This window comes from Haemorhous mexicanus, chromosome 25 (genome assembly GCF_027477595.1).
Source record: "Haemorhous mexicanus isolate bHaeMex1 chromosome 25, bHaeMex1.pri, whole genome shotgun sequence".
Taxonomy (NCBI): Eukaryota; Metazoa; Chordata; class Aves; order Passeriformes; family Fringillidae; genus Haemorhous; species Haemorhous mexicanus.
In genome coordinates this window covers 5817585-5829994 of record NC_082365.1, presented here as the reverse complement: position 1 = coordinate 5829994, position 12410 = coordinate 5817585, and the positions used below count along the sequence as shown (strand labels likewise).

At 41.2% G+C, this 12410-nt stretch overlaps 1 protein-coding gene across 2 annotated transcripts in view; it reads right to left on the bottom strand.

Annotated features, from left to right (window-relative positions):
* KDM5B (lysine demethylase 5B) overlaps positions 1-12410 on the bottom strand; it is a 59801-nt gene that overhangs the window by 36636 nt on the left and 10755 nt on the right. For both annotated transcript variants that reach the window (XM_059867447.1, XM_059867446.1), the window contains exons 2-5: positions 10402-10479; positions 8992-9114; positions 7943-8113; positions 1962-2096 (exon numbers count right to left, since the gene is read on the bottom strand). In XM_059867447.1, coding sequence (XP_059723430.1) covers positions 1962-2096; positions 7943-8113; positions 8992-9114; positions 10402-10479 — 507 coding nt within the window. The remainder of the gene's footprint in view (positions 1-1961; positions 2097-7942; positions 8114-8991; positions 9115-10401; positions 10480-12410) is intronic.

Below are 12410 nucleotides of genomic sequence, written 5' to 3'. Positions count from 1 at the left end.
GTGCCTTTGTGCTTCAGCTGATACTGATCTTCACAAGAGCAGCTCTTGGTCTGGCCTGAGCCTTTTATCACATCAGGTCATCTCACTTTCACCTCCCCTGCATTGTTGTGGTCTTTCACACTGAACTGCTCTACATCAAGCACCTAAAGCCTTTGCATTTCAAAACCAGCCTAGACAGTCACTGCCCTTTTCCTTTCTCATTATGAACATTTTCTCCTGACTGTTTACTCACCAGGTAGGAAAGGGCAAGGAAAAACTGTGTGTGTCTCACAACTGCAAACTAATGCTTATCCTACAGGCCACAATAACTTACAGTACTTCCCTGTAGCTCACTTCCTCTAAATGTTTATGGTCATCCTTTGAAAAGCAGGAAACATCAAACTGGCAAACATGAGAATGAATTTAAGACTAATCGTTTAAGGCATTAACCAATCGTTGTGTATCTCACTTGAGCAAAAAACTGAAATGTGAACCAAACATTTCTCTTTTCCAACCAGATCAGTGCAAATGCAAACTGCTTGGAGCTTCAATGTTGAATAAAATGGATTTAATCGCCTTCTCTGACTCCATTGATATGGAACAGCAAAATTCACATTAACAAATCTTAACTTTAGGAAATTACTGTCTTAAAACACTACAGCTTCTGGCTAAGCCAGCCAGTCCCTGTTGCTCAATTCAGCCTTAGAGCTGTGTGTTCCAGTTATGTTCTTAATTATGGATTTTCTTTCCACAAAAATGAGGTACACAACATCAGTGGTGCTTGGGGCAAGAGCTGAGAGGGCAGCCTTGCCTTTTGGCTCAGGATGTGCAGTTGGTTTCCCACAAAATGACAAAAATATGCTCTCTGTCAGCGCCTTCTGAGACCACTGCCAGAGAAACAGCTGGAATTTTAGTGTATATTATTCCTGCTGTCAATTCTTGAGGGATCCATGAGAACAAGAATCCTTCAACCACAGGCAGATAATTCAAATGGAAAGTTTCAGCCCAAACTACTGAAGTTTACTTAGAATTATAAACCCACTTGTAACCAGGTATTTGAGTGGAAAAGCTTTAGAAACCCTTAATTGTATCTCATTAACCAAGCATAATTACAGGCAGAATTTGCAACAGCTAAGCTGTATTATTAGTACTAATAAAGACCAAGACCAGAACAATGGGAGTTAATAAGAGTCTGAAACAAACTGTGACCTTCCTAACTCATGATGTCACCACTAATCAGACCCTCTCCTGGGAATATCCTCCCCTACTCTTCATCTGCTCAAACAAAAGAAATAGGAACTCTCTGGAGATAGGATCATCAGGCTGGAAAGGCTGGAGCCAAAGCATTGCTGTTTTCCAGCAACAAAGGAGACACATGATCTCCTAAAATATGTCTTCACAGAAGATACAGAGATATAACCAATACATTTCACGCTTATCCAAATAAATATTGCTTCTTAGAGATATGTAAGGTCGTATAAAACCACGCTGACTTGATGGTATACATTTTTTCCTTATTTTACAAGGGTAAATTAACACAAACTGATAGAACTCAAGAGTGGAAAATGAATTACAACAATGTTGATGTTATAACCAAAATCTTCCCCACTCAAATAGCTGGGTTCAACTCATGAGAGATGTACAGAAACCTCCTGGTACAATTAGAGAACAAGGAGGAGGAACAACAGCTCAAAGCTGCCTCATTTCCAGGATTTGTCACCTGTATTTTAATCTAAGAGCCCCACAGTATCTACATCACGCTGAAAGCATAACCCTACTGCACAGCCTCACCAACAGTCCCTGCAGCAGAGCCTCCCAGAACGTCAAACCTCAGTATCACGCTGGGTAAAGTATCAGACAATTCTCACCCATTATTTATGATTTCTAAAAGTCTAGGTAGCCCTGACACAGTGAAGCAGCCGTTCCTAGGCACACACACACACAGAGTGCCCTGCTCAGGGTGCCCTCTGCCCCCAGCTCACCTCGGGTGTCAGGCGTTTGGCGCGCCGGGCGGGCGGGCAGCTCTCGGACGGCGGCACCGACTGCCGCTGCAGGATGTCGTGGGGCTTGTACTCCTTGTCCTTCGTGTCACTGCTCAGATCTGGCTTCTGCAAGCACTAAAGAGACAATTTGATTACTTTGTTTCTGCCTCTCCTTGCAATACAAACCGTGTAGAACAATTTCCTGGCTCATGGAAAGAACATAGGGCCTTAATAATTCCTGCGCTGGGTTAATGAACAGCATGTATGACAATGGTAACATTACTGATCTGAACAAGGCACAACATCACTTTTTCTCATCAGTTTAACGGCTGCAATAGCCATAATAATGGATCTGAAATAAAGCTCAAGTCATCCTTTAAGTGTTAATGAGCACCAAACATTTCTCTGTGTGGACTACCATGCCCAAATCTTCTGGCAGATGGGGCTTTGCAGACTGGGTCACCAGTACTCTGGAACTGCTGAAGTGTCCTAAGGTTGGGTGGCTGTCATGCCAACATACAGAGCAATATAAAAATAAATTACAACCTATCAAACATCCCTGTCCTAACTGAAATACAGCTCTGTTCTACACACATTGTAGGAGCTCCCTTCTTTCCATGTTTTGGAGAGAACAACTGCTGCTTAAATTAAGGGCAGAAGGAAAAATATGCAAGAACAGTTTTAGCTCTTTCAAGCTGCTGAATGAACACACTTAATTGCTGAAAACTGTGCATACCTCTGGCAAGAAACAGAATAATTAGTGACAATTCCCCATTTGTCAAGCCACACAACACTCAGTAACTGCAGACAAAATGTAACAGTTTTTAATGAGTAAACAACAAATCCTACAGACAGAAAAAAATCTCATGTTGCCAGGAAGTAATTCATGAAATTGCTGGATCCACATTTCCCCAGTTCTGTTAGTCTATTCCCAACACAAGCATTTTCTCAGCAAGAGAGAGCAGTAAAGGACAGAGAGAACCACTGCAGTGGTGTGAGGATGATGATGCTCTATAGACAGCACAGAAAACAGACTTTCAGAAACAAATGACAGCCAGAAGAGGGCAGGGAAAAGGAGGAAAAAGTGTTATTTTAGAAGTGAAGTCTATGATAAAAACTATGTATTTAACAAAAAAGCAGTATCAGTAGTCAAGGGTGGCAGGATGCCATTAACCATCACCCACAGAAAGCCTGTGATACTGGCCAAAGAAACCTCCAGAACTGCTGTTTGTTTCAGACTGCCTCCAGTCTTAGACTTTGTAAACTCTAGATTTATATTCTGAAAGCTAATGGCTGACTTCATTTCAGCATTAAATGCACAGTACCACTCAACTTTGCAGCACATGCACATGACCAGTGAGTCCTTGCTGATGCTCAAAGGTTGGGTCTGGAGGCCCAGAGCACTGCAGCTGCCTCTTGACAAGAGCCTCAAAGCTCCCACTGGAACCAGAACCACAGGATTGCAGAAGAATTTGGGTTGGAAGGAACCCTAAAGATCACCTTGTCCCATGGCAGGGACACCTTCCACTAGACAAGGTTGAGACCCATCCAACCTGGCCTTAAATGCTTCCATGAATGAGGCATCTACCAAAGATGAAAGAAGATGATGTGACATCACTATCAATGGAAGATAGCAAAAAACAACAACTTCTCAGAACAGAAAATGGACAAGTAGAAAGAGCAAGTGAGTGGGAAAAGGTTGAAAATGAGAGAACAGAAAAGAACTTCTATAAAATCTGGGTCCTTGAATCTTTTATTTCCTCATGTGAAAACCAAAATTATCAGAAAAAAAGAGTTTCTACTGCTTCTGATAATAGAGGACATATGGTCCTTGAAAACAAAGATCTAGAAGGCAAACAGCTTTTCCTAAACAAAAGTGTAAGAAAACCTTGAAAACCAACAGATTGTGCCTCACTTCAGTGCAGTGCCCAAAAAAACTCAAAAAAAAAAAAAAAAAACCAACAAAACCAAAAGAAAACCACACACAAACCAAAAAATGCCCAAAAAACCAAAACAACCCCCAAAAATCCAAACTAAAAAACCCCCAAACCCCAGCAACAAAAAAAACCCCAAAAAACAACAGAAAACCCACCCACAAAGCCCTGAAAAAATAAAGAAACCCAAACAAACAAACAAACAAACCAACCAAAAGAAAAAAACAAAAAACCACCCAGACCCTACAAAAAAAAAGAGCATTTCCTGTTCCTTGAAAAACACCACAAGACATTTCCTAAATAATGATCTTTCACCACCTATTTAAGCACAAACACTTCCCAGTGCCTCTCTAACCAGAGGCAAAGGCAGTGGTATGGAATGGCTGTTAATTCACAGCATCAGCTGTACCAAGAGAACACCTGGAATTCAGTTCTAAGGATGAGAACTCCTCTGTCCCTCCTTTACTCCTACATTGACAATCAGCTGGCTCCAACCAAGGACACAGCTGCCATCTCTCCAGTCCTTCCCTCTCCCCCATCAGGCTTTGGTGAGGTTGTGCTTCTATCAACCATTCCCCAGAAGCTCATCCCACACATTCTGACCATGATCTCCTTATATTCCAACAAGATGGTTGCACACATGATCCTTGAACCCTCAGCAGTGCCAGAGAGCAAGTGAAAACCACTCAGCTGAAGCCACAAAGGAGCAGCTCCTTTAGCAGAACAAAGGACAATGCAGGAATGGTCACAAGTCCTTCAGGAAGTCAAAAGACTGAGGGGGGGAAAGGGATACAATTAACCTCCTCCAGGTTTAGACATTTATCAGTAGTAATTAAACTGGTAGTAATTTACACAAAAGCCAGTCAGTCAGGCTCCCTGTACTTGCAGCACACAACTGGTTTACCCCTGTTACATATCCAGGGAGGGTAAACCCCACCACACTCCCGAGGTGCTCATTGTTCTCCAGGAACAATGAAGATGCCAGAGAAATGTCTGTTGTTTTGTTTAAGTTTTTCTAAACTTTTTAATGTTTATATTCTTGTAACAAACTTTCTCACACACTTAATGTAAATAACTTATTGTTTTGTATTTTTTTATGGAGGAGAATAAATTTAATTAACTGTTAAGTTTGTTCAGTGTCATTGGAGAGGTAGCACTGTCATCCTCTAACCTACTGTCACTTTTAGAAATCTATAAATGTCAGAGTCAGAAATTAAACTTCCCTCTTTTTCACCTTAGAGAATTGCATGTCCAAGTCATTTTATTTCGTGTCCCATAGAGACAAAATGCCTTACACTGAAATATCTTTATCAGAGGCACACACATATAAATCTTTGGAAATACGAATCTCACTAAAGCCACTAAAGCCTTAGCTTGGAAAAGAGACCAGATGCACAATTACTGAGTCAGCTGGATTCACTGAAAAACAGAAGTAAGACCACCTCGAGGCCCCCAAAATGTAGCTGCACTTTAAATCATGAAACATCTGGGCAATGCACCACAGAAGATGCACTGACAGAAGATCCTGGACACCTCAGTTCATATAGGGGACACTTGTCCCTCTAGGCATTCAGTGTGACTCTCTGGGATGACACACAGTTACTACAGCTGGGAATGAGAGGTACAGGTGGCAGGAGCCAGTACCAACAGGTTCACTGCAACTACTCTGGAGACACCCAAGGCCTGTCTAGTACAATTTCAAAATAAGAGGAAAACAAATACCCCCTGTGGAGAGCTGCTTTGGGTATTACAAACTGGCTGGTTTAAGGAATTTTTGCTGTTGGACTGAACATGAGCTTTAATGAAAACACGCTATTCTGGCCTATTCCCCTCTGAACAGCTCCAGAGACTTTCGTTATTTCAGCATGTAGACAGAAATATCTCCAGCTGGAATATCTGTCAAAATAACTCCTGAAGCCAGTTTAACATGTATTGAAGCCATACAAACAGATAATGCTATACACAGATCTAGATGAGATTAAAGTAATGGCACAGTCATTAGTGGAAACTACATAATTTCATATTTTTGGCTTTTGCAGGAAAGAAGGCAATGACTATTTCAAGTATTACCAAATAAAGAAAAAAAATTAAAAGACTCAGTGAATACAAGCAGTAATCTTGTCTGTATGAGCACCAGAGCTGTGTGAAGAGCTTCTCTCAACAGGCTGTTGAAGGAGGAAGCACATCTCCAACTGACAGCTGTCACATTGAACAGCCACAGCTTCTCCAAAAACACAGCTCAGGTGCTTAGATTACCAGGAAAACACTGAACAGACACACAGTAACAGACACCTACACAAGAAGCATCTGGGTAAGCACCACTTAATAAGAACATGTGAAAGGAAGCGAAAAAGAATCTCATCTGACATGATGCTCAAAAAACATATTGTAAAACAAACTCACTTGAAAGACAACACTGTCAGGGGAAAAAAAAAAAACCAACAAATTAGAGTGAAAAGTGAGCTAAACCCAACTTATTTCTGTGAATTCTCTCAGGTCATTAAAAAATCTGTGTCTGCCACATATAGGAGGGGAATATTTTAACTGCCTGGGGAGGGGAGGAGCTAAAAAAATAAGTTAACCGTACATGCATCACTTGTCTAGAACTGCCTCCACATGGGTTTGGACAGATGTCAAGTGCTCATTGCAAGGCAGAGCTTGAAAAGTCATATAAAATGAAGCATGCCTTCGTTTAAGGAGGTTTTTCCTCTTCTAAAAGAGTTACATACTGAGCAAACCATGAAGTGAGTGTTAACTGTGTGACAGACACTCTCAGGAAATTTCTATTCCCAGGATACTATGGTACCATATTCACTGTTTTTCAATTTAAATTAGATCTTTCCCTGTGCAATGGCACCTCAAAAATATGGCAGCAAAGACAGGTAACAAACACACAAGCTCAATAAAAACCCCAAAAGAAATCACAGTTTTCAGACCTAATACAAATGCCAAGTTTTCAATTAAATGCCTTTAGAAAATGGTGCTGCTTTCCATTTCTTAACATGAATGTTTGAGGGAAGCCAAATTATTTTTGCTCCAGCAGTTTCATTAGCATGAAATTTTTTATCTTCAACTCTATTTTGTTCTTATCCTGTTTGCAAAAGACCCCTTTTTCTGAAGAGCCAGCAGAAGTTAGCTGTTCTTCACTGAGAAGTGACTGTCACTACCTACAGAAAAAGTCCAATTCTAACCTCTCTGGATGTACATCAAATCCCTTCCTCATTTTGGTAGCTTTGTGTAAAGGCCTGCATTGATTTCTGTACACAGAGATATTGCTTGTAACAGGATTAGGGTATTTATTGCTTAAAAAAGGTCAGAACTCCTGTCTTTGAAAGATCATCACGGAAAGAGCATTTCAAAGAAATAAAAACGGATGTTGGCAACTGCAACCAATTTTGGTTTTCCAAATAAATGACTGCTGCTCTAAAAGATCAGACCTACTCCTCATTAGAGATTATGTGGCCTCCACTCTCAATCAACCCTGAATTTTGGTTTAATGGCCAAATCAAAGATTGATGACTAAGAAGGATGAAGATTAAAGCTTGAAAAATATCCCAAGTCACACTGTTAACATCACTACAGCAGCCAGGAAGCTTTCTGCAACTTGTCCCCCTTAGTGAACGTGCACAACCCTGCCATGACTTGGCACAGTCCCTCAGTCACTCTACACATGTGCCCACTCAGGCCCACAGCATTTGTTGTGGCAGAAAGATGGACCTGGAATGTTCCCTGAATGTAGCAGTACTTGGCCTTACAAAAATCATTACAGGAACGTCCCTTATCATGAGGCTTTGGTAAACTGCAGAGAGAGAATGCCAACACATACTGCTGGAAACAGGAGTCAGAGGTTACCTGGGAGGACTAATGCTAAAAACTTCACTTCTAATGAAAAGTTTGCCCATGGCTTTCTGAACTGCTGAGCACGGCATCTGGTCACCTGCATGACACCAGGCACAAAATGCAGCTTCACAAACATTCCAGAAACCAAGAGAACCCTCCCAGAGTGGCTGCTACATGAACTGAGCAGTTGGTTTCAGCGCAGCTTACCAAGAGACTTGCCCCTGACTGGAACAAGTTGTAGGGGTAAAGAATCCGCTCGTAATGTGCACGGATGTGTGAGCCCACGGCTTTGCCAGGAGCAAAGCCCATCCTCGTGGCTATTTTGGTCCATTTTCTCTCCTTGCAAACGACATCAAATCCTCCTTGTTCTGCAACTAGCTAAAAAGTGAAAATAAAATAGTCACATATTTAATGGTAAAACTACTGGTGTTCAAGGAAAAAGGCAGGACAACATCCCAACTAACATTTTAAACCACAAAAGTAGAGATTTAAAAAACCACACTCGACATCTAAATTGTTTTAAGGCAATAACTGGAATATGTAACATATAACCTGTAAATCCTGTAACATATTCCTGTAATTCAGGAATTTCAAACCTGTTGAATTTACAAAGTCGTCAGCACCTGTGTTCCATGTCCAGTCACTTGACCTACTCTGAGAACTTATTTGGCTACAATTTGTCACTTTGTATCCCAACACAACTTTCTAGCACAGAACACTCAGTTCTTTTCACTGCAACAAGTACTGTAAAATAAGCTCAAAAATTCCCAATAAAAACTGCCCTAAACATAAAAAAAAGAGAAAGAATGCATCCTATTGGAGAATCCCATCTCTTACTATCAGTATACATGAACTTCTCCACAAGTTTAACAAGTTTCATCCTAAAAATATTTTGATATTTTTTCTTCCATATTTCTAATGGAATTTTTTTTTCTCTCACTTTTGTCACTGTTCAGGAACTTTCTCCAATTAAGCCTAAGTTTATTCTTGACCAGTATACCATTCTCAATTTTAAAGAAGAGCTGTAAATTTAAGGTGATCTCCTAGCTCACAGGCAAACTTCCACGATAATGTATTTCTTACAGCCTTTCCCTGATAATGTATTCTTAATCTATTAGCTATGTTAGCTTTAAACACAGGAATACTTTTTTCAGTTTAGATATACCCCAAAACGTCCCCCGACCCGCTCTGATTTCATCCCACGAATTGAGGTAACACAGCAGCTCTTCAGGATAGTTTTTCCATAATGGTCTTACTCTGTTAAGCTGAAATAAATCCAAGATCTTCCTCTCCACATGTGGAATTTTCAGTGTGCATCCTTGAAGCTCCCAGAACTTTGCAATCTGGTCCAGAAAATTCAGCTTTACACGAGTTTGGGCCTGAAACCAACCAACCAAACAAGTGAACTGCATGCTAAAAGCAGATGTAGCTTTTGTATAAGGTTTACAGCACTGCAGCTGGAACTCCTTGCCCAGCTTTTCCCTCTCCAAGAGTCATGTTGCATTTTTCCCTCTCATCATTTGAAGAAAAAAAAATTCCAAGCAGATACCATTGATGGTATCTGTATCTTTCCTTGAGTCACTTTTTGTTATCTTTTACTGCATTGAGAAAAGTACTTTGGGAGAACAGCCAAACAGTAAGTTATTACTTCTAAAAGCTCCATAAACCAGCTGCATTGTCAGGATTTATTGCATTTACTACATTAATTATTGCAATAGTTTATTACTATTTGGGTTATTTTCAATAAGCCAAAAATAAATCCAGGCGGTTTTTTTTTTTAATTTTTTAAGTTTTTTTTCTGTTATCCCTTCTCACTCACAACTGCATTTATTTCACTTTCAAGGACACAAATGGGTCAGGGCAGGGAAAGTCTGGCTGGTTGCACAGCAATTGCCACAGTTAGATCACTGCACTGCTGCTATGTAAGAGCAGTAACTTAAATTTTGACATATTTTATTTTCAGCACATTCTCTAATCTTAAGGTAAAAACTGGCTATGTCTGTACAGATTAGCTTGTCTGCAAACTCCAGGGAGCTCTGAACAGCTTGTAGTCACACAAATCACCCCCTTAGCATTCCAAGCCAGCAGCTGAGCCCTTCCCCAGCACTTCACACGACCACGTCAGGGCTTTAAAAACCAAGAATCAGGAGAATAATCAGGCATAGAGTCACCATCTTCCCAAATGGTACCAGCCTGAGCCAACCAGGACTCCTCACACTCCCCTTTAGTGTCAATTCATTGAAGCAGTGAATTAAAGTGCTTGTGAACAGCAAATTTCCACAAACTGAATCCAGATTTTGCAATTTTTTCTTCCAAAAGGCTGGCTATTTTTAAAGCACTCCAAGTGTTTCATCTCTTTTCCTTTTGAAAGATGCTGTATGAGTACAAAATACAGACACAGATCTATGGCCCTGGACAGTTTAACTACTTTGAAGCACCTGTGTGGAAAAGGCCTGTATTATGTTCCTTTAATGAGCATTAATATTACTTTTATGCCTGGAATGTTTCTAACCAGGTTCTGAAACAGATGAATTTCCGTGCTAATTAAAAATTGCTGTTTGTGGTCCAAAGTGCTGTCAGCTCATGGCCAACTCTGGCAAACATCACCTCCCAAAAACACATAGACACATTTGGGAGCAGAAGTACTGCTCAGCTTTCCAGTTTACCTCCAGTTCATTGAGCCTCTGGATCCTTGGTGTGAAGTGAAGCTTGTCAACATCGCACGCAAATGGAGGCTGCCAGTCCTGGAAAACAGAAGGGTTCCATCAAAAGAGCAGGAAAAGGAAAGGAGTTTCTGCAACAGTCAAAAGCTAGAGGAGCCTGAAGCACGAAGAGTGTCCAGTGGCCTCCAGAGCCTCCTCAGCCCCACCAGAACACGGAACTTGGTGCAGAGGGGGCTCAGCAGTCCCAGCCTGACCTGTCAGGGAGCCAGGGCTGTGCTGACACCCAAATCCCCTCACCAGGAACAAGTCAGCAGCAATGGGGAGATACCTGGAGTGAGTGCCATTGTCTACCCCTTAGAACACTCCACTGTACCTCAAAAACAGATAACGGAACCACAAAATCAGTTACATTTGGAACTGAAGACCTGTCCTGCATTGTAAGCCCCCACAGCACCATGGAATCATTAGGCTGGAAAAGCCCTTTAAGATCATTGAGTCCAACTTTTAACCCAGCACCACCACCACGATCATCCCTAACCCACGTCCCCGAGTGCCACATCCACACATCTTTTGAACACTTCCAGGGATGGTGACTCCACCACTGCCCTGGGCAATCTGTGCCAAAGCTTGACAATTTCCTTGGCTGCAACCATTCAGCAAGAGTTGGAATATGACCAGTTTAAGAAAAGATTATTATTACTTTGATGAAGTACCTGCAACTGAAGTGTTATTTATAAACACAACTATAAAGCTGTTTTATCTTTTAGATCTCTGACAACTACTGCACACACTTGGTTTGGCAACACACAACTTCACAAAACCAAATTAGATTTGATTTACACTTGACAGAAATTTATTACATATAAAGTTATCTTATTATCACTAATCACAGAATGAAGATAATGCAGAAGTGAGCTACACACAATGGAGTAAGACAGGAAAACAAAAACCTTTCCTCAGCATTGGTTGACTGAGGCAACTGAAGTAAGACCAGCACCATAAACACAGTATTTTTTATTTTAGATTCACAGAGAACATGAAAACTGGAGTTAAAACCAGTCATACATGATTTCCAAAGCAATTATCATACAAACAAACAAGGAGCAAGATTCACCAAGAGTGTGGAGAAGCTGAAGAGCCAAGAGGGCCACCAATCCATACATTTTACCAAGCTTGCATTGATTAATCCAGACCTCAAAATCTCTAATAGAAGTTTTCTGATCCTGCAAGGCACTTGCAGCACAGCACAACTTGACAATGCCAATTGGAATTAACATTTGAATTGGAAATTAGACAGTTGGTAGGGGGTCAGGATGACAAATTATCCAAAGAATACTCAATCCTTGACCAGTGGGAAACATTTCTCGATTATTTTCCTGCTTTTAACCACAAGACTGCCTGGTGCCCTAAGACGTGTTCTTGAGCAACTCGGTAACACTAACCCTTCTTTGACTGCCTATTCTCTATGCCAGAAAACCAAATGTAATGACACTACCAAGTCTGAGGAAGAGAACTGACATTCTTTTCTAATATCCTGTTGTCTGATGAGTCATTTAGGGCCCTCCAGCTGTAAGATGAGAAGTACAACTGGGAACAACTGGGCAGGATTTGAAGTAATTGCACTTCAACAGGACAAATCTGACTCTCAAGCTGAACCAACTGGTAACATCATGAGTCACAACTCCAGAGTCTGCTCTGTACCAAAACCAGGGAAACAGGAGACAGGCACCAAGACCAGGAGGGGACACAGTGGCAATGACACACAGGACTCTTGAGACACTGAGAACTGAATTAAACTGCCCAGGGGAGAACTGTAGGGAGCTTTGCTTAAGCTGAGAGTAAATGAAACCAAGAGGGCTGTGCTGCCTCTGGCTTTGCTAAGCAGTAAGTCAAGGTTGTTCCCAGGTGGACTCTGCATTACCCCAAATCAGACCCTCTAACAAGGCTCTGCAGAGGACAAGAACCAGGAATAAGATGAACAGGGGCAAGAATTCAGTTCATGCAGGCAATGA